At 39.7% G+C, this 23,214-nt stretch overlaps 1 protein-coding gene across 7 annotated transcripts in view; it reads right to left on the bottom strand.

Annotated features, from left to right (window-relative positions):
* Positions 1–23,214, bottom strand: part of LOC140188335 (mesoderm induction early response protein 2-like) — a 105,242-nt gene that overhangs the window by 13,933 nt on the left and 68,095 nt on the right. For all 7 annotated transcript variants that reach the window (XM_072244487.1, XM_072244484.1, XM_072244485.1 and 4 more), the window contains one exon: positions 5,578–5,705. In XM_072244487.1, the coding sequence (XP_072100588.1) occupies positions 5,578–5,705 (128 nt within the window). The remainder of the gene's footprint in view (positions 1–5,577; positions 5,706–23,214) is intronic.

The raw sequence follows: 23,214 nt of genomic DNA, 5'->3' as shown, positions 1-23,214 counted from the left end.
TTTAGCCCAATATACGGGATGTCCCAGCAAATATGGGACAGTTGGCAACCCTATGTTCAAGTTCAACAGTGCGTGACAGGGAATGAGGAAAGGTGCAGCTGACTCATATCGCTTCCTCGCGGCCCGGTAGCACATGCTTTGCGGTCCGGTGGTTGGGGACCACTGCTCTAGTTTCTTCAGCAAAGCCAACATATAATCCAATTTACTACCTCAACTTGAATGCTGAACGACTGAACTTTCTTGACCAACCTCCCATGCAGAACCTTGTCAAAGGCCTTACTAAATTCCATGTAGACAACATTTGCTGCCTTGCCTTCATCAATTTTCCTGGTAACTTCCTCGAAAAACTCTAATTGGTTTGACATGACTTAACCTGCACCATACCATGCTGACTATCCCTAATCAGTCCCTGTCTATCAAAATACTTATACTTCTGGTTCCTTAGAATACCTGCCAATAACTTTCTCAGTACTGATGTTAGGCTTCCTGGCCTATAATTTCCTAGCTTATTCTTAGAGACGCTCTTAAACAATGGCATGACACTAGCTATTCCCCAATCCTCTGGCACCTCACCTATAGCTAAGGATGTTTTAACTATCTCTGCTAGGTCCCCTACAATTTCAGCACTGGCCTCCCACAAGGTCTGAGAGAACGCATTATCAGGCCCTGGAGATTTATCTCAAGACAGCAAAGAGCTCCTCCTCTGTAGTATATATAAGGTCCATGACCTTGCTGCTGAATTGCCTGATATCTATAGACACTGAGTCCATCTCCCAAGTAAATGCAGATGCTGATGAAGGGTCTCGGCCCGAAACGTCGATTGTACCTCTTCCTAGAGATGCTGCCTGGCCTGCTGCATTCACCAGCAACTTTTATGTGTGTAGCTTTAAGATCTTCCCCATCTTTTTCACCTCCATGCATAGATTACCATTCTGATCTTCCAGAGGACCAATTTTGTCCCATGCTATCCTTTTACTCTTAATATATCTGTTGAAGCCCTTAGGATTCTCCTTCACCTTGTCTGCTACAGCAACATCATATCTTCTTGTAGCCCTCCAGATTTCCTTCTTAAGTGTTCTCTTGCTTTTCTTATACTCAAGTACCTCATTTCTTCCTTCTGTCCTATATCTGTTATGCACTTCCCTCATTTTCTTAACCAGATCCTCAATCTCTCTCAAAAACCATGGCTCTCTAAACATGTTATCCTTGCTTTTTATTCTGACAGGAACATACAAACATTGTATTCTCAAAATTTCACTTTTGAAGGCCTCCCATTTAACAAGTATGCCTCTGCCAGAAAGCAACCTGTCCTAATCCACATTTGCCAGATCCTTTCTGAGACCATCAAAATTGGCATTTCTCCAATTTAGATTCTCAACCTGAGTACAGACCTATCCTTTTCCATAATTAACTTGAAACTAATGGTATTCTGATAACTAGATGCAAAGTGTTTCCCTACACAAATTCCTGTCATCTGCCCTGTCTCATTCCCTTACAACAGATCTAGTATCGTACTCTCTCTAGCTGGGACTTCTGTATACTGATTAAGGAAAGTTTTCTGAACACATTTGACAAACTCTTTCCCATTCAGCCCTTTTACAGTATGGGAGTCCCAGTCAATACGTGGAAAGTTAAAATCACCTACTATCACATCCTCATGTTTCCTGCAACAGTCTACAATCTCTCAACAATCTTGCAAACTGTTCGGTGGTCTGTAATATAATGCCAACGATATGATCGTACCTTTCTAACTCATATCTACCCATAAAGCTCTCCAGTCTCTCCTGACTGAGCACTTCTGTGACATTTTCCCTGATTGATAATGCCACCTTTCTCTCTTTAATACCTCCCGCTCCAACACGTCTAAAATGAAGGAACACCTGAACAATGAGCTGCCAGTCCTGGGCCCTGCAACCAAGCCTCACTAACAGCTACAATGTCATAATTCCACATGCTGATCCAGGTGAAGTTCATCAACCTTCCCGACAATACTCCATGCATTGAAATATACCCAGCTCAAATCATTAGTCCAACCATGCTCAACTTTTTTTTCTTGACCTTGTAGGCATAACAATATTTTTCTCCACAACCACTCTACCATCTGTTTTGGCGCTCTGGTTCCCATTCCCCTGAAGTCCTAGTTTAACACCACACCTCCCCCCCCCCACCCCCCCCCCCCCACAGTACAGCACTAGCAAACCATCCTGCTAGGGTATTAGACACGAAGAAATCTGCAGATGCTGGAAATTGTCCTGTTGAAGGGTCCTGGCCCAAAACGTCGACTGTACCACTTCCTAGAGATGCTGCCTGACCTGCTGTGTTGTTGCTAGGATATTAGTCCCCTTTCGGTTTAGGGGCAAACTGCCCTTTCTATACAGGTTCCACCTTCCCTGGAAGAAACCCCAATGATCCAAAAAATCAGAAGCCCTCCTCCCATACTAACTCCCTAGCCACGTGTTAAACTGTAAGATCTTCCTACTTCCGGCCTCACTAGCACGTGGCACGGGTAGCAATCCTAACATCATAATCATGGAAGTCCTGTCCTTTAACTTAGCACAAAACTCCCTGAACTCACTCTACAAGATCTCATGCCATTGGTACTGACTTGGACCATGACCTCAGACTGCTCACCCTCTCACATAAGAATGTTGCCAACTCAATCCAAGAAATCCCTGACCCTGGCACCCTGGAGGCAACAAGCCAATTGGAAATCTCATTCTCATCCACAGAACCTCCTTTCTGTTCCCCTAACCAATAAGTCCCCTATCACTACACCTAGCTTCTTCTCCCCCACCGTCCCTTCTGAGCCACAGAGCCAGGCACCTGACCGCTGTGACTTTCCTCTACTCTGTCATCCCTCGCCATCCCCCCGCCCCCAAACAGTATTTAAGGTGGTATACTTGTTGTTGAAGAGAATGGACACAGGGTACACTGCACTAGTTGCCAGTCCCCTTTCCCCCTCCCAATAGTCATCCAGTTACCTGTGTCCCACACCTTGGGTGTACCCACCTTCCTGTATGTCCTATTAACCCCTCAGCCTCCTGAATGATCCAGAGTTCATCCAGATCCAGCTCCAACTCCTTAACATGATCTATTAAAGCTGCAGCTGGATACACTTCTTGCAGGTGTAGTCATCAGGGACAATGCAGTTCATCCAAAATTCATATATAAATAAAAATAAAATCTACCTAAGCCTTCCCCTCTCCAAAGCCTCGATCAGCCAAAACTTCAATTCCCTATTCTAACATTGCCCCACTCACACAATCGCTGCTCCGCTTAAACCTAACTTCTTTTTATTGGTTGCTGGTGAACGCAGCAGGCCAGGCAGCATCTCTAGGAAGAGGTACAGTCAACTGTACCTCTTCCTAGAAATGCTGCCTGGCCTGCTGCGTTCACCAGCAACTTTGATGTGTGTTGCTTGAATTTCCAGCATCTGCAGAATTCCTGTTGTTTCCTTTTTATTGGTCCTTGCCATGTGCCTAATTATGCACTCTACAATGTCTTCTCTGGAACAGTGATGTGTAAGAAGTGCCAACTGCCCCCATTTGTTCCTTTTAAACTTTTTCTCTCCCTAGGCAATCTGATGTTTCCTTGGGACTGTGGCGCATAAAAAAAATGCAAACCCTACAAAGAAAAAAGACCAGAGGGTGCTTATATGAATCTAGGAGCAGTGTGCTTGCTTTTTGGCTTTCTGAAATAAATAAAACTTAACAATTCAGGACAATTTACAACACTGGAAGCTAATTCTTGCCAGTTTTTTGTTCAGCATCAATTTGCATGTGGTTAATTCTACTCTAACACCCTCACTGGCTTGAATCCCATTTTACAATTGGCTGACATCTCTAGCACTGTTTTGCACCACACGCTTTTATTCTTAACAGATATACCTCAATCTTTCATCTTGGTCTAGTTGATTATACACAGTGAGAGGTATCAAGGGGTACATGCAAATTCATTACATTTTCAAAGGTTCTTTGAACTGTGACCAGTTTTGTTTCGTGCTTTGCAAATAATGTCTCAGAATTTCCTGAAAACTGTAAGCTGTGTCCATTTTAGTAAGTTCATTATTCTGCCACTTGCAAATTACAAGAATAGATTTTAATACAACATAACAAACGGAAATAGGGAATAGGCATTAGAGACACTCTCTCCACTATTTAATAAGATTTTTTCTGATTTTGTGCTCAAATGTCTATGCTCAACTTCAATATTTTCAATGCCTAAGATTTCAAAGCCACTTGAGATAAATTAACCTACAAAAGATAGAAATTTTGTACGTCAGTCCTTAATGGCCAGCTCTTATCCTAAGCTTATGCTTCTTAGGGTTAGACTCTCCAGCTAGAGGAAATGGTCTCACAATCATTTTTTGTCGTATTTTACTCTTCTTGATCACTAATCTACAAAGACATTTGCATCTGTGACATAGTTTAAGTTTTCTTTTGGTTTTATATGGACAGACCATACAATTCTCATCAACTAGACAGGGTCAGTAAAGGGATGAGATCCTGGTTATGACTTTAGGCAAATTTCACCTTTTCATTCCAGGAAGAGGGCACTAGAAAATTAATCTTAAATCTATAAAAGGTATTTGGAAGAAAGTAAACTCCACTTTTAATTGAAGTTCAATTAATCAGCAGTATGAGGGACAGTAGATTCAAGTTAGTAACAGTCAACAGAATAAAGCATTAGAGGTTAAAACTCTGGAAACAATTAGTCTGTATGATGGAACTAATGTTTCCTTTCTGAAATGACAAAAATAGCACAAAATATCTCCATTATTTTTTAAATTAATTCAAAGGAAAAACCTGAGGAAAATAAAGCCCTCTAGACCATGGGTTCCCAACCTGGGGTCTAATGACCCCTTGGTTCATGGTAGGGGTCCATGGCATAAAAAAGGTTGGGAACCCCTGTTCTAGGCAGTTAACCAAAGGTAAGCAATATCACTGATGTTGTTGCTTCCCGAAAGGGACATTCATTTTAGCAAGTATTAAAGTAACTAGCTGAACCAATGAAACATCAGTAATAGTTCACGACATAGAAAAGCCTATAATGCAAACCTCATCACCAAAAGTAGCACAAGTTGAATTTTCTGAATCAGAATGTGAGTAAAGGTGACACAAATGAGAAATTGAACTTCCTAGCTTAAATGTCCTTGAACAGTTACATTATTGTCATCCATCCCCCTACCCCTACCATCAGGCAGAAGGTACCATAGTATTAGGACAAGGCTGTTAGGATGGAAAACAGCTCCGGGCCGTGAGACTACATTCTTGCCACCATCCAGGTCTTGTCATTTAAGAAGCGCCACTAGTATTATACTGTTTACTTTTCAAATTTGTGTCATAAATGTAACTTATGCTAAATGTTAATCATCTAGAATATATTTTACGTCTTTGAGGTACTATTACCTTGTGTTGTGCGTGAGTTATATACATTGTGTTTGTTGTGCACCTTGGTCTGGAGGTATGTTGTTTTGTTTGTTGGTATAATGATATACGATTGAATGACAGTGAACTTGAACTTGATTAAGACTGTTAAAAATTGTTTGCACAGTTTATATATCTGATTAGTACTTACAAGACACCTGGGTGAAGGCTGTACTTCTTCTTTCCAAATTTTGTTTGCTGAGCGAAATAGTCATAACGTTCAGATTTCTTCCACATATAATAATATGCAACACACTCGCCAACAGAACGTGTTCGTACCTAGTCACATAGCATGCATTCAAAATGTTGAAAAGGTTGAGTCACAGCAAATTTACAATTTCATTGATCAAGTTTTTACAGTGTAAAAAAATCCTATTTTGAAACAATGTACATTCTATACACAAATGAACACCTCATTATTTTTGCACTTCATTTAATTTATATTTCTTTTTTCTTATTGTAATTTATATATTCCATTGTACAAATAACAAATTTCACAACATATATCAGTCTTAATAAACCTGATCCTGAAATTTCTTAGCCAGTTAAAGTATGATACAGCACAAGTGAACCCTCATCAATTTGCTGGTTCTTTGTTCCACTTCACCACTGCCCCCCCCACCAAAACGTTGTGATTTTACTTCCTTCAATTAATTATCTAATTTCTTTCTGAAAGTTGTTGCTGAAACCGTTTCTACTTTCCTTTCATCAGCAACACATTACAAACCATAAGGCCAAATCTTCATGTTTCTTTTTACCCCTGAACACAAAATCTGCATCTCCTGATTACCGACTTTTCTACCACTGAAAACACTTTCTGCTTACTGATTTGTGCTTTGAAACACATCAATCAAAGCTCCTATTAACCTTCTCTGCACCAAGAATAATCAATCTTGTTCATCTGATCCCTCTATAAAGAATAAAATTCCACTAAACCTCTACTCCAAGATCCATCCAAAATCAAATATCCCCAAGCAGATGACAAACCAATCTTTTAAAACTTCCTTACTATTGTATTTTGTGCTTGATTAACTTTCAATGATTTGATTACCTACGCTCCTACTATTTACTGTTTGGGTCTCCCATTAGATATATACAATAGTTTATATTGACTCTCTGGATTCCTCATACCAAAATTTATCACTTTGCATTTTTCTTGTTCAATGTTTCTTATATGATCTTAAAATCCTTAATGATTCCCTTTGTTCACTGTATTTATGGGTCTGATGCATCTGTAAACATTGAAATATGTTTACAATGCCACACTAAGAGTCTGACAATAAGAGAAAATGCTGGAAGGAGTCAGAAGATTATGGAGGATGAAACAACAGTTGAAGTTTCAGGATATTTTCAGCTCCAATGCAGTGAGAAAACAAGCACATTTTAAATTGGAGGAAAGGTGAAGGGTGGTGCACGTCAGAGACAGGATGCATAAGGAAGTTGTCAAGGTAACCATTACTTCGAATACCAGCAGCTTGAGACAGAAAAGGACAAAGAAAATGTACTCAGCATTATCTATGCAGAGAGAAAAAAATAAGTTAGCTGAAATTGTGCTCTGATGACTGCAATGTGCCCAGACTGAAGATGAGGTATTGTTCCACTAGATCATGTTGGGCATATATGACACCTTCCAATGGACCAAAGACATGTTGGAATGGAAATGGGATGGAGGATTAAAATGACAACAATAGGAAAATCAGGTTTTACACTTACAGACTGAATGGATGTGTTTTGCAAAGTGATCATGCAACCCATGCCTGGTATCAATTGGTACCACCATGAGCACTAAAAGCAATACATCAAGTTAGAAAAGTGCAAATTGCGAATTGCTGCTTCAAGCTGGAACAACTGGTTGGCTCCTGGGTGAGAGGGAAGAAAAAAGATACAAGATTGTGTTGTATCTACTTCAGATGCATGGGAAAATACCATGAATAGAGTAATGAAGGTTCCTACATTTCCACTAGGAGGAACAATTCCTTTAGAATGCTGCAGGGGAGGGGGGAAAAAGATATCTGGTGTTGCAATTCCATTGAAGGTGGTGGAAATTACAAAGAATGAATCATTGAAAATGGATACTGGTGGCATGGAAGGAGAAACAGCTGGTAGAAGATGTGAGGACAGCAGTGGGGAAACAGAAGAGACACAGAGTTGACTACTCTAACAATGATGATAGAGTGAAGAAAGATATCTAAAAGACACTGGAACGTTAAATCTTTCCACTCGAACAGAAATGTTGGGAAAATGAAAGAGAGTCATTACAGGAAGCAGATTGGGAGTTAGTACAGTTGAGTTACACAGAACAAGGACATAATCAACACACACATAATGCTGGAAGAACTCAGCAGGCAAGGCAGCATCAATGGAAAAGAGTACAGTTGACATTTCTGGCCGAGACTCTTCCACTGCATTAGCCTCCACATTCAATAAGGTCATCCTCCCTAATTTTGGCCACCAAAAGGATTACATCAGTAGTAACAATTATCCTCTCTTTTAGTATTGTGAAGGAACTGTCCCTTTTGTGACTCTGATTTGCATTTCCATTAACCCTCCCCTTCTCAAGGTACTTTCCATACAAGTGCAGGAACAGCAACACCAGTTGCAGCACTTGTTTCTTTTCCATTATCCAGGGACTCAATAAAGCAATTTACTTGCAATTCTTCCAGTTTAGTGCATTATTCAATACCTACAGTGTACATATCTCCACTATGAAAAACTAAATACAAATTGGGTGACTGCTTTGCAGAACACCTTCATTCAATGTCCGCAAGGGTGACCCTAAGCTTCTAGTAGTTTGATTACTTCATCCTCCATCCCAATCCTATATGATTCCAAAGATACCAAATACAATTTTCAGGAATGTGGATTTTCCAGATGGCGCTCACGCAGTGAGGTCACTTCTCGGCTTCGCTCCGTTACTTTTTCATTTTATATCTATGATCACCTTTATTTAATTTACTTTTAAGTTTGGATTTTGAACTTTGAAGAGATGAGTAAAGAAACAGCTGCAAGACCTAAAGTCCGAGACATTAAACCTGCAAAAGATACCGATGGCGACGTAAAAAAGAAACTGGATCCTAAACATCCTGAGATAACTTATGAATTTGTTTCATGAACAAGCTGATGAAATACGCCGAGGCGTTAAAGAAGAGATTATGGCAATTATGCAAACTTATGGTGTGCTTGACCATCAAGTTCAACAGCAACAAAACACTATCACCGAACTGAAGGAGGATGCATGAAAGAAAGATGAAAAAATCAAGAGTCTGGAACAAAAAGTTTCTTCGACAGATGAACAGCTGGAGAGTCTTAAATTTAAGATTACTGATCTGGAAAACCTCCAGAAGAAAGAACTTACGTTTAATTGGTCTCCCCGAGGGAGTTGAGACAGGAGACCCTTCAGCATTCTTTTCTGAACTTTTAAAGACTGCATTTAGCTCTGAATTCCTGGACGATCCTCCATTGCTCGATCGCGCGCATCGTATTTTTCGGAATAAATCAGATTCTCAATCTAAACCGAGACCAGTAATCATCCGATTTCATTATGTTCATTTAAAGAGCAACTCATACGAGTAGCCCGACGGCAGGGAATGATTAAATTTCAAGACCATCAATTCCAATTGTATGAAGATTTCAGCCCCGAATTAATTACAGCACGAATGGCTTTCAAACCTCTGATGATGGAATGCTACCAAAAAGATCTCAAACCAGCGTTACTGTATCCTGCCCGCCTAAGAATTTCTCCTCCGAACATCCAGCGACTTTTCTTCAACTCTACAAGTGCAGCTCGAAGCTTTCTGGAAGAACTTGAATCAGCCGCCACGGTTTAATTAATATACGATTCTTGTGATTTTGGCTTTGGCTTTTCGTTTTTTCTCAAATTCTATTAATCATGCAATTCATTTTTGAAGATTGACTTTTATAAGTATAAGACTTGTAGTTTTGATCGGTAGTGTTGGTATTCTTTATACCTAATTTCACCGTTGTTATCGGTTATTTTTTGTATTTTTATTATCATTGTATGTGGGGGGATATCATGTTTTTTCTCCCTGTGGTATAACCTTGATGGTGTTTTGTCTTCTTCTTTCCATAATACCTTTGTCTTTTTTTACCACGTCATCTTTTTGGGTTCTTCCCATAATACTTTTCTTTCCGGATACACCTTTTCTTTTTCATTCAACTGTTTTCCCTTACAAATATTTTATATTGAATAATATGTATTGGTATCTCTTTTTTTTCTCTTTATTTTCTCTTTATTTTATTAGCATGTTAGTGACTATAATACTATTTATAATCACTAAGGTATAAGGTATTTTATTTTACTGTATTTGTAAGTTTATTGTCTTTTTCACCGTTACACTGTAGTTTTTTTTGGGGGTCTTTTTACCAACATATATTTGGGAGCCACCTTCTGGAAAAATGGGGGTAGATTTAGTCTTAGCTAGCTTTCTGGCCTTCCTTGGCTTAGTTTTAGGGTTTCTTGGGTGGTGGGTGGGGGGGGGGCTTTTTCTTTTTCTTTTTTGTCATTGGGCTAATTTTGAACTACAACAATGTCTGCACTGTCGCAACTTCCGTCTCCTTTCCAAATGCTGGTTCCTCTTCTGGTTACATGAGTTTATACTCTGGTTAACTCTTTATATACCAAAAGATTGATTCAAGGTTAACATGGCTCAGAGGATTAATTTTGTTTCTTGGAATACAAATGGACTAAACCATCCGATTAAAAGGAAAAAGATTTTTAAAGTATTTCATAGAATGAATGCCCATATTATTTTTGCCCAAGAAACTCATGTGAGGAAAGAGGATAATCAGCGTTTTTTTAAGTTTTGGAAGAAATAACAGTATCATTCAAACGCCAAAGCTAAAGTGAGAGGAGTTTCAATTTTTATAGATTCTTCAATTGCATTTGTACATCACAATACCTTCTCTGACCCGAATGGTAGATTCTTGTTAATTACCAGTCTACTTTTTAATAAGAAAGTTGTTATGGTTAATGTTTATGCCCCGAATGTGGACTACCCTGAATTTTTTAAACAATTATTTACCTCTTTTCCTAATTTAAGTGATTACATGTTGATAATGGGGGGTGACTTTAATTGCTGCTTAAATCCTTCGATGGATAAATCTGTACCAACTCAGGCACTACCGAGTAAGTCGGCACTCTTATCAATTCGTTTTTGATTGATTCTGGAATCTCCGAGATTTGGAGATTTCTACATCCCAAGGATAAAGAATTTTCTTTCTTTTTACACATACATCATACTTATTCTAGGACTAACCTTTTTTTATAGACTCTCGTTTAATTCCATCTGTAATTGAGTGTAACTATGATATCATTGCCATATCTGATCATGCACCATTGAATCTCTCTATTAAGTTATGGGATATACCTTCCAATTCTAGACAATGGCGTTTTAATTCCAACTTACTTCAAGACTCAGATTTTGTAAAATTTATTAAGGATCAGATTGACTTCTTTTTTTTAAACCAATACTATGGATGAAATTCCCAGTGGGGTTATATGGGACACTTTTAAAGCTTATATCCATGGTCAGATCATTTCCTACACGGCTGGATTGAAAAAATGCACTAAGAATGAAATGCTTGTGTTGATTGATAAGATTAAAGACATCGATAAACAATATGCCATTGCTCCTAATGAGGAGCTTTACAAACAGAGTTGAACTTCAAACGAATCATAGTTTACTCTTAACATCGTCAATAGAAAATCAATTAATGAAAACAAGAAGTGAGTTTTATATACATAGTGATAAATCTGGTGAATTATTAGCCAATCAATTAAAAACAGCTTCGGTTAAACGTCAAATTACTAAGATTCGTAAACCTAATGATATTTCAACAGTTGATCATGATCAGATTAATAAATCTTTTCAAGAATTTTATACATCTTTATATCAGTCAGAATTTCCTCATGATCCTAGGGAGATGCAAAATTTTTTAAGAAATTTGAACTTTCCGAAATTAACACTCAAAGAACATTTAAAGTTAGAAATGCCTATTATGGATGAAGAAATAATGGGTGCTATTTCCTCAATGAATTCTGGCAAATCACCTGGCCCAGATGGCTATACAGCAGAACTTTTAAAGTTTTTTTCTTCTATTCTTTCTCCCCAGTTGTGCAGAGTTTTTAGAGATGCAATTATTATAGGCAAACTACCACAATCATTTTATGGAGCCTTCATCTCATTAATTTTAAAAAAAAGGATCCTACTGAATGTGCATCATACAGACCGATATCTTTATTGAATGTTGATTCAAAAATTTTTTCTAAAATATTAACATCTAGGTTAGAAAAAGTATTACCTCAAATTATTTCCGCGGATCAAACTGGATTTATTAAAAATCGTTATTCATCTTTGAATATTAGGAGATTAATAAATATTATTTATACTCCTTCACTGAGAACTCCAGAATGTGTTATTTCATTAGATGCTGAGAAAGCTTTTGACAGAGTTGATTGGCCATATTTATTTACTACGCTTGAGAAGTTTAATTTTAGCCTGATATTTATATCCTGGATTAAATTGATATATCGTACTCCTTTAGCTTCAGTTTTTACTAATAATCAAAGATCTCCCTTTTTTCAATTATTTTGTGGCACTAGGCAGGGTTGTCCTTTCAGTCCCTTATTATTTGATATTGCTTTAGAACCTTTAGCAATTGCAATTCGAGATTCACCAAATATTTGTGGTATTACTCGTGGCAAAGAGATAAATAAGTTATTATTATATGCAGATGATTTACTATTATATATTTCTGACCCAGAAAATTTCATTCCTGTAACTTTATCCTTGTTGGATAAGTTTAGTAAATATTCTGGTTATAAACTGAATCTTAATAAGAGTGAACTTTTTCCGTTAAGTATGATGGTTCCAAACTATAAATGTTTACCATTTAGATTAGTTACTGATCAATTTACTTATTTAGGAGTTAAAATTACTAAGAAGAATAAGGATTTATTTAAGGTTAATTTTTTACCCTTACTTGATCAGATTAAAGGTTTGATTACTAAATGGTCACTAATGTTTTTGTCATTAATTGGTCCGATCAACGTTGTTAAGATGATTATTTTACCTAAGTTTCTATATTTATTTCAAGCATTGCCAATTTTTATTCCGAAATCTTTTTTTGATAATGTTGATTCAAAAATTTCCTCATACATATGGCAGAATAAAAATCCCAGACTAGGTAAAAGACATTTACAGAAGCCCAAAAAGGAGGGTGGCTTAGCATTGCCAAACTTTAGATTCTACTACTGGGCAATTAATATTCATTATTTAAAATTTTGGACATGGAATTGGGACACAGTTTCAAGTCCACAATGGGTTAATCTTGAATGTAATTCTGTTACAGGTTTTTCATTGGGTTCTATTTTAGGGACCCCACTTCCTTTTGACTTTTCTAAATTGGACAAACAAATAGATAACCCAATAGTTACATATACTCTTCGAATATGGTTTCAGTTTCGAAAATTTTTTGGACTGAATCAATTTATTTTAACTAGCCCTATTATATCCAACTTTCTTTTTCAACCCTCTTTTTTGGATGAAGCATATCTGGTCTGGAAAACAAAGGGTATAATATGTTTTTCTGATTTATTTTCAGATAATTGTTTTATGTCTTTTGAACAATTATCTAATAAATATAACTTACTTAGATCACATTTTTTTAGATATTTACAGATTAGAAACTTTTTAAATACTGTTCTTACTACCTTTCCGATTTCATATTCTACTGATATGATGGAAAAAAATTTGGATTTAAACCTTTTTCAGAAAGGTTCAATAGCAATTATTTATAATATGATAAGGAAAATAAATCCAGATGTTTCCAATACAATTAAGAATGACTGGGAAAGAGAACTTAAGCTTACCTTACCTACTGAGAAATGGCAAAAAATTTTCCAATTAGTGAACTCTTCCTCTATTTGTGCTAAACATGTGTTGATACAGTTTAAAGTTGTACACAGGGCTCATATGTCTAAGGATAAATTAGCTCGTTATTACTCTCATATAAACCCTGTTTGTGATAGATGTCATTCTGAGGTAGCCTCATTAACTCATATGTTTTGGTCTTGCCCTTTATTAAAGAAATATTGGGATGATATTTTTGATATTATTTGCACTGTCTTGAATATTGATTTACAACCTTATCCTATTACTGCCATCTTTGGTTTGCCAATGATAGGAAAACATCATTTGACCTCTTCAGCTTGTCGGATGATTGCTTTTGTTACTCTAATGGCTAGAAGATCTATACTATTGAATTGGAAAGAGATTAGTCATTGGTTTTCTCAAACTATATCTTGTTTAAATCTAGAAATAATTAGAAGTGTCATTTTTGACCCATCTATTAAATTTGATGAGACTTGGAGACCATTTATTCAATACTTCCACATGATGTAATTTGACCCTTGTGATTTCAATATATGGGGAGAGGAGCGGAAGTGGCGGCACTATTGGTTCTATCTGAGGTATCATAACAGCCCTTTCTTCTTTTTTCCTTAGTTTTCTTTTAGTTTGGGTAGATTAGTTTTTTTGGGGGGGGATATTTTTTTTCTTTTTCTTTTTTTTATGATATTTTTGTATTTTATGTATACTCTTTGTATATTTTATTGTTAATATGTGTGATTTTGGGATGATTACTAACTATGTGTTACCTGACTATAAACTTTTATAATTACAGGTTTCCCCTGCCATTCGAAGGTAGAGCATTCCTATGAAACGGTTCGTAAGCCAAAATGTCGTAAAGCGAAGAAGCAATTACCATTTATTTGTATGGGAAAATTTTGTGAGCGTTCGCAGACCCAAAAATAACCTACCAAATCATGCCAAATAACACATAAAACCTAAAATAACAGTAACATATAGTAAAAGCAGGAATGATATGATAAATACACAGCCTATATAAAGTAGAAATACTTCACTACAACGATTGCCTGCACAGAGCTCCGTAGCTAAAATTTCACGCAAGCGCTGTTGGCAGAAAATCTCACGCAAGTGCCATTGGCATAAACGCGCTCTCCAGTAACCTTTAAACTATGAAGTTGCTAAATCTACCAAATAACACGTAAAAATACACAGCCTATATAAAGTAGAAATAATGTATGTACAGTGTAGTATCACTTATCGGAATTGGGAAAATAGCGCCGAGCACGCTGATGACAGTGTGTTAGACTGAGTTGTCGCAGGCTGGGTGGTGCAGTGGCCCCCACCCTCCGGGCTGCCGACCCGATACATTGCCGTGAAGAATGCAGCGGTAGCCGGGAGGCACCCAGTACATCTTTAAGAAAAAAGCCGAAATAAACATGCTAATTAATTAGATGCTGCCTGTCACGTAAATGTCGGCGCAGATCAGAGGCAATTGCCGATTGCATCGCCTCTGATCTGGGCCGACAATTACGTGCTAGGCGGCACCTAATTAATTAGCAAGTTTATTTCGGCTTTTTTCTTAAAGATTTGCTGGATGCCTCCCAGCTACCGCTGCGTTCTTCGCAAATCGGTACAGTACCTGTCCGGGGCCTGGGTGTTGGGGTGGTGGGACACAGGGGTGTCATCTCACCGTTGATCAGGGCAGGCAGCTCATCTTCTCCTATGACTGCCGGCCTCGATGTCGAAGGTCGAGGTTCGTCGTCTGCTGTGGCTGATGTGGAAGGCTTGCTTGCCTGCTGAGCCTCGCGCATTTTTCTATCATACAGTTGCTTGTAAGCACTCAAACCATCCTGCAAATATCCCCTAAGCCTACATACCCTTTCAAAATTAAAGTCGTACTTTATCATTGCAGCGAAAATCTCATGCAGTTGCTTCACTTTCTGCATTCGGTTTCGATTGTTATCCTTTCATCTTCTAATTGCATCAGCTCTTCAATCTATCAGTTCTTGGTCATGGGATGCCAAAACCTCTTCAACATCATCTTCGTCAGCTTCCACAAGCCAAACTCACTTTGTCCTTGCTTCGTTCACCAGGATCGAAACGCTTAATTATGTCTAGTTTTACGCTAAGTGTAACACCCTTACTCTTTCAGGCTTTTCCGACACCTTAGAACTCATCTTGCTAACGGCTGCTCAATGCAACGTGCTTAAGCAATGCCGTTCCAAATCCGGAGGCAGAGCGGCTGCTCGGGGCGTGCGCTGATTTTTTCGCATGCTGATTTTTTATCGCACGCTGCCTTTCTTCCTAACAGTGAGAACACCTTCTGACAGCAAAAACAGGGTACTAATGTAGGTCTTTCGTAACAGTGAGGTTTCATAAAACAAACGTTCAAAAAGCGGGGGACACCTGTACTATTAATTAATACAATCCCAATTACTCTGTACTTACTTTTTGTCATGTGTATGATGTTGAAACTAATAAAAAAAAATTGAAAAAGAAAGAATTTTCAGGAACATAACCTCATCCTCAGTTTGGCCATGCTCTAGTCGTCAGTAGTTCACAATCTTGGATATTCTTCTTCACAGATCTGGCTGGGAATTTCAGCTTTGGTTTGTTCCATTTTTCCCCTTTTGATAAACTGCTGGTGTTCAACCTGATGACCGGTTACCTTGAAAACTTTCTCTAGCACCCAATCACAGACATTCCTACTTTTCTCTCTGGTCCATCTCGCCCTGCCTTTCTGCAACTTAAAACAAGCGTGCTTCTGATTATCACACTACTGATAGATAATGACGTGAAAAGCTGACAGCTGCTTTCTCTGCAAATGTAGTTGGGAAAATGCTTGAAGCTGTCATTAAGGAAGAAATACCAAAACATTTAGAAAGGAGTGGTTCCATTAGGCAGATGCAGCATGGTTTCAGAAAGGGCAGGTCCTGTTTGACAAACTTACTGGAGTTCTTTGAGGACATAATGAGTGCAGTGGATAGAGGGGAACAGGTGGATGTCGTATACTTGGATCTCCAGAAGGCATTCGATAAGGTGCCGCTCAAGAGACTTATAAATAAGATACGGATGCATGGAGTCAGAGGAAGTGTATTGACATGGATAGTGGATGGGTTAACTGATAGAAGACAGAGAGTTGGTATAAATGGGTGTTTCTCCAGTTGGCAGTCGGTGGTGAGTGGGGTGCCGCAGGTATCTGTGTTGGGCCCACAGCCGTTTACCACTTACACTGATGATTTGGAAGAGGCGACTGAGTGTAGTGTAGCAAAATTTGCTGATGACACTAAACTGAGTGGAAAAGCAAATTGTACAGAGGATCTGGAGAGTCTGCAGAAGGATATAGATAGGTTAAGTGAGTGGGCCAAGGTCTGGCAGATGGAATACAATGTTGGTAAATGTGAGATCATCCACTTTGGAAGGAATAATAGAAGAGCAGATTATTATTTAAATGGTGAAAGATTGTAGCATGCTGTTGTGCAGAGGGACTTGGGAGTGCTTGTTCATGAATCGCAAAAAGTTGGTTTGCAGGTACAACAGGTTATTAATGTAACGTTCCGTTATTTTGGCTCGTGTATGTCTAGGGGAAATCCCGCCCAGCACCTGCTTCAGCAGTCCCCTCAGGGTCAATCGTCGCCCGAATCAATCACAAACATCAATCATCAGCCAGCACACCCAGTAAATTTTAACACATACACTTTATAGATATTACTAATTCTAGGGCATTAATATACATGTGATACAGAGAGGAAAGTAATGAAAAAAAAAAGGCGCCAACACTTATTCAAAGTCCAAGTTCTTCGCGCGCTACCGTTGGAGCTCAAGTTCGACGTCAGACGACCACCCGAATTCCGTCGACCCACGGCTCGGGACCACCCGAAGTGATCGACCGGAGCCTCTCCGCACGTCCGCCGTCCTCCTCGTCTCTCCTCCCGACTCCCCGCCAAAACTCAGTCCACAGTCATATCATACAGCATGGCATCCGAAAACAAAACGATACATAACCACCCATTGGCTAATAGCACCCTCTTATCACCCTCTAAACCACAATAAACTGCTAGCGCAAACTCTCTGCAGCGTTAAAACACAACAAAGCCGCATTCCACAGATTAACATAACAAAAATCGCCATTTTAAATGTAACAAAAGAAAGACCCCGTACACTCTCCCCCCACCTAAAAAAAAGTCATGCCCTCATGACGTTAACAGAATTCACTAGTACTCCTTGTAAAACACAAAACCCAACCCAGGTGCATAAAGCAGTGACATAACTTTGCAGGGCAGTAGAGATTACACCCTGCTCTCCCGGCGCTATATAAGTGAGTCTTTCCGGGGGATGCCTACTCCTCTGAGGCCTCAGGACTTCCTCTGTGGACTCTCCCTGTTCAGACACCCCAGGTGACCCCTCGAGCCGATCTGTCGGACCTTCCCCTTCACCGGGATCCCTCTGCCCCGGTGAGCCCTCTGGCTCGGGTTCTGCCTCCACCCTCTCCTCCCCCAATGCCGGCTGTAATACAGGCGGCTCTGCAACACCCTCCCTCGGTCCCCCTGACTCAGTGATGGAAGGGCCAAGAGTCTCTTCTCCTGGCACCGGGGAATCAGCGAACGGAAGCAGGTACCACACGTCCGAATCATCATCTTCCGATGACGTATCCCTTCTCGAGGTGGGGACCGGCCCCGTTTTCTTCGCAGCGGCCTCTTCCCGCGCCCCGCGCCCTCGCAGAGTCCTCGTACTAGGAGTAAACTCCCATTCGGACTCTAGGTCCATCTTCACCTCTCGACCCAGAGGCAACAGGTGGTTCCGATGGAGTACCTTGACAGGCCCCTGCCCGCCCTCAGGTCTCACCCGGTAAACCGGGAGATTCGGCATCTGACTCTCCACCACATATGGGGTGGCTGCCCAACGGTCCGCCAACTTGTGCTTACCCTGTAGTCCTAAATCCCGGACGAGCCCCCACTTGTAACGTTCCGTTATTTTGGCTCGTGTATGTCTAGGGGAAATCCCGCCCAGCACCTGCTTCAGCAGTCCCCTCAGGGTCAATCGTCGCCCGAATCAATCACAAACATCAATCATCAGCCAGCACACCCAGTAAATTTTAACACATACACTTTATAGATATTACTAATTCTAGGGCATTAATATACATGTGATACAGAGAGGAAAGTAATGAAAAAAAAAAGGCGCCAACACTTATTCAAAGTCCAAGTTCTTCGCGCGCTACCGTTGGAGCTCAAGTTCGACGTCAGACGACCACCCGAATTCCGTCGACCCACGGCTCGGGACCACCCGAAGTGATCGACCGGAGCCTCTCCGCACGTCCGCCGTCCTCCTCGTCTCTCCTCCCGACTCCCCGCCAAAACTCAGTCCACAGTCATATCATACAGCATGGCATCCGAAAACAAAACGATACATAACCACCCATTGGCTAATAGCACCCTCTTATCACCCTCTAAACCACAATAAACTGCTAGCGCAAACTCTCTGCAGCGTTAAAACACAACAAAGCCGCATTCCACAGATTAACATAACAAAAATCGCCATTTTAAATGTAACAAAAGAAAGACCCCGTACATTAAGAAGGCAAACGGAATGTTGGCCTTCATTGCTAAAGGGATTGAATTCAAGAGCAGGGAGGTCATGCTACAACTATGCCGGGTACTGGTGAGGCCACACCTGGAGTACTGTGTGCAGTTCTGGTCTCCATACTTGAGGGAGGATATATTGGCTTTGGAGGCAGTGCAGACGAGGTTCACCAGGTTGATTCCAGGGATGAAGGGGTTAACCTATGAGGAGAGATTGAGTTGCCTGGGACTATACTCTGTGGAGTTCAGAAAAGTGAGAGGATTTCTTATAGAAACATACAAAATTTTGAAAGGGATGGGTAAAATAAAAGTAGGAAAGTTGTTTCCACTGGTAGGTGAGATTAGAACTAAGGGACATTGCCTCAAGATTCAGGGGAGAAGATTTAAGACAAAGATGAGGAGAAACTGTTTTTCCCAGAAAGTGGTGAATCTGTGGAATTCTCTGCCCAGGGAAGCAGTTGAGGCTTCCTCATTAAATATATTTAAGAAACAGTCAGATAGGTTTTTACATAGTAAGGGAATTAAGGATTATGGGGGAAAGGTAGGTATATGGAGCTGAGTTTACAGACAGATCAGCCATGATCTTATTGAATGGCAGGACAGGCTCAATGGGCCAGGTGGCCTACTCCTGTTCATATTTCTTATGTTAAATGCAGTTTGACCTGCTGAGTGTTTGAAGGATCTTATGTTTAAATTTCAGAATTCCACCATCTGCCATATTTGTGCTTCTATGAAGAGTCAGAGCTTGCTGACAAATGTTACCAGTTGCAAACAAAACAGCCAGAATTTCTTAGCATAAATGCCAGAAAGATCAGGCCCCTACAAGGACACAGAAACCCCAATTTCTTGGCCAAACTCAGTTACTTATTTCTGAGTTATGCCCCTTCTAAATTCTGCACTGAACCACCTCAGCCCATCAAGCACATCGAGCTCCTGTTTCACCACTCCCACTCTTGTCATTATGAAGACCATCTCCCATCTTCACTCTCAGTGTTGATTCAAGATTTTGAGCAGAAATACCGACAACCCCTCACCCACAACTGATGTAGTTCAATCTACTAAATTCCTCCAGCAGATTGTTTGTTACTCCAGGTTCCAGCATCAGCAATCTCTTATATCTTCACCAACTAGCTGCAAATTTCTAGCATAAAGGTGAGCCTGGGCCAACTGCATATCTTAGCAGTGAGTTACACTCAGCAAGTTCTGGAATATTACATATCAAAAATAATAATGGAATCAAAACTAATTCCTCAAGAAACATCAGCATATATTTGTCTCCAGTCTGAAAAGCACCTCACTAGTATTGTTTTCTGTATCCAACTCCATTGTTAGAAATCTTTTGGAAATCCGTGCAAGCACATCAATTATACTGCTCTCATCTACTTGTAGCTCTTTTACTTTTGTAATTCTTCATTCACCAGCACCAAGCAATAAAGTAACTCACTTGTAGCTATAGATTAGGATGGATCCCATCTGCATAACTATTCTATTTAATTCTATTATCCATCAGGATAACTATCAGCCCAGTACCTAAGGAAACACGCTATTTTGCTTTTGTGACTACCCTGTGGTTCTGGCATCATCAAGTGCCTGGAGAGGCTGGTCATAGCACATGCCAATTCCAGCATCCCAGACAACCTCAATCCACTGCAATGCACCTATCCATCAAAACAGGTCTATGGCAGACATCATGTCTCTGGCCCTATACTCATCTCTGGAGCATCTGCACAATAAAGGCATGTCAGACTATTCATTAGTTGACTACAGCTCTGCCTTTAATACTGTAAGTCAAATCAAACCTCATCTCCAGACTTCTAGACTAGGGACTCCTTTGCAAATGCATTCTTGACTGCCTGGCCAACAGACTTTATTCATAAGCAGCAACCCCTCCACCATAATTATCCTCAACACTGGCACCCACAAGGTTATGTTCTCAGCCCCCTAATCCACTCCCTGTACACTCACGACAGCATGTCCTGTTCTGATCTAATTCAATTCAACAATTTGTGGATGATGCCACCTTGTGGGCCACATCTCAAATACTGATGAGTTGGAGGACAGGAAGGAGTTAGCCTAGTGGCATGGTATCATGACAGAAAAACTTCGCTCAATGTCAGCAAAACAAAAGGGCTGGACATTGACTTCAGCGACGTTGGGGGGGGGGGTTGCAGTGCACATGCTCCTGCTTACATCATCAGTATGGAGGTCAAGACACTTAAGAATTGCAAGTCCCTAGGAATGAACATCACCAAATAGTCTGTTCTGGTCCAACTATAGTGACAGCACAACCAAGTAAGCTCACCACTGCCTCTACTACATCAGGAGGCTAAAGAAATCTGGCATGTCCCCTTTCATACTCCCCAATTTTTAAATTGATATACTACAGAAAATCATCCTGTTACAGACTGGTTGGCAACTATTCAGCCTATGATCACAAGAAATTGCAGAGCTCAGTACATCATCGAAACCAGCATACTTCTCACTCCCTTGGTAAACTAGTCAGTATAATCAATCACCCTAAAGCACCTTGGACATTCTCTCTTCTCCCCGCTCCCAAAGGGCCGAATATACAAAAGCCTGAAAGATTATACCACCAAGCTTGACAACTTCCATCATGCTTTTAAGGCTACTGAGCAGCACCCTAGTATGATAGCATGGGCATTTGTCCTCAATCTACCTTGTTATTGTCGACCTGCACTGCACTTTTCTCTATAAAAAAAACTATCAAAAATACTATTCTGAATTCTGTTATTGCCTGAAATGTACTACCTCAATGCAATGTTCTGTGTGAATAGTATGCAAGTTCTTTACTGTAATTTGGTACATGGCAACTAATTTACCAATTTCTTTTCTTCCTACCAATTATTTCAAGTGTTTTTTACATATTTAATCTATTTGTTATTATCATCTTCTTTTACTGACCTTTGGCAGTAATTGTCCATGCAAGCAACTCATCTTTTACTTTATTTATACCTTCTGCCTCCATGAGAAGAACTCTTCTTTGGTGAATAATCTCTCCCCATTTTGATACCATACGGGCAATGGAAGTTCAATTTATTTTATTTAATGTATTTGCAAAATAAATTTCTTTCAGTCCTTCAGTGAATCTGGAAGCATGGTTTTAGCACAAAGGATGTGAAATAGTCTCCCAAGCAAATTTCAGTCAACTGCTTAGCTGCATCTACCACATTCCATTTCCAAACATGAGGTAAGTAGTACAGCAGGTGCCACTCGTGCTTGATCTTGACCTGCAGAGCTATTTGCACATTTTCCTTGTGACCATGTGGACTAATTTCTCCTACATCCCAAAGGTGTGCTGGCCAGTAAGTTATTTGGCAACTGTGAATTGCTACAAGAGTAGGCATGGGGAGTTACAAGTGTGCAAGACAACAGGTTACAGAAAAGAAAGTGGGGGAAATGGGATTCCTCTGAGAGTTAGCCAAGGCTCAATGGGGCAAATAACCTCTACGCCATAAGGAATCAGTGTTACTTTAAGAGTATTAACTGTGTATTGTTAAAAGTGAAAGAAATGCCCCAAAATAACCAGCTTTGTTACAGGCCAAAGAAAAAAATGATCAACTTGCATAAGTGTTCTGGCTGCGAAATGATATTCCAAATCCTTAGGAATTCATAAGCAGCAGCTGCTTGGTACATTTGCTAATTTAACTGGTTAACAGAATTGACAAGCCAAAAGACCAAGTTGTCAATTCTATTTGCACACAATGATTTTCATATTTTCTCTCTGCATGTGGAACTGTTGAACATGAGATTGGCTAATTTTGACAAAAACTCATTAATATATATATAATGAATAATTTGAACCAAAACAAAGATGTCACTGGTCTAAGATATTGTCATTTTCTCTCCCCAAAGATAATATAGTCCCTGATAAGTATTTCTAGTTCTTTTTTTCTAAGATTCCTTACACTTGTAATATTTTGCCCTTGTACTATAACATGCAGTGCTAGCCAAATTGCAGGGGCAGAGCAACTGAGTGCAAATCTCTTGACCTTAAGACATAGGTGGTGCCCATTCAACAAAAGCACTTACAAAACAATTCCAAATCCTCAATTATTTCCATATGACCTATTATAGTCAATGAGTCGTACAGGAAAGAATCAGGCTCTTAGGCCCACATGTCTCGGCTTTGCATATTAGGCCTGTAACTTTTTATGCACTGCCTGTTCAAATGTCCATTTCAATGTAACCGATTCCATCACTACCTGTGACAGCAAATGCAAATATCAACCATTCTGTAAAGACATTCCCCTCAAGTCCCCTTTAAAAATCCTTCCTCTCGCCTTAAGCTTACACCCT

Source organism: Mobula birostris, chromosome 26 (assembly GCF_030028105.1).
Source record: "Mobula birostris isolate sMobBir1 chromosome 26, sMobBir1.hap1, whole genome shotgun sequence".
Taxonomy (NCBI): domain Eukaryota; kingdom Metazoa; phylum Chordata; class Chondrichthyes; order Myliobatiformes; family Myliobatidae; genus Mobula; species Mobula birostris.
This window is presented reverse-complemented; position numbering and strand designations above follow the sequence as displayed.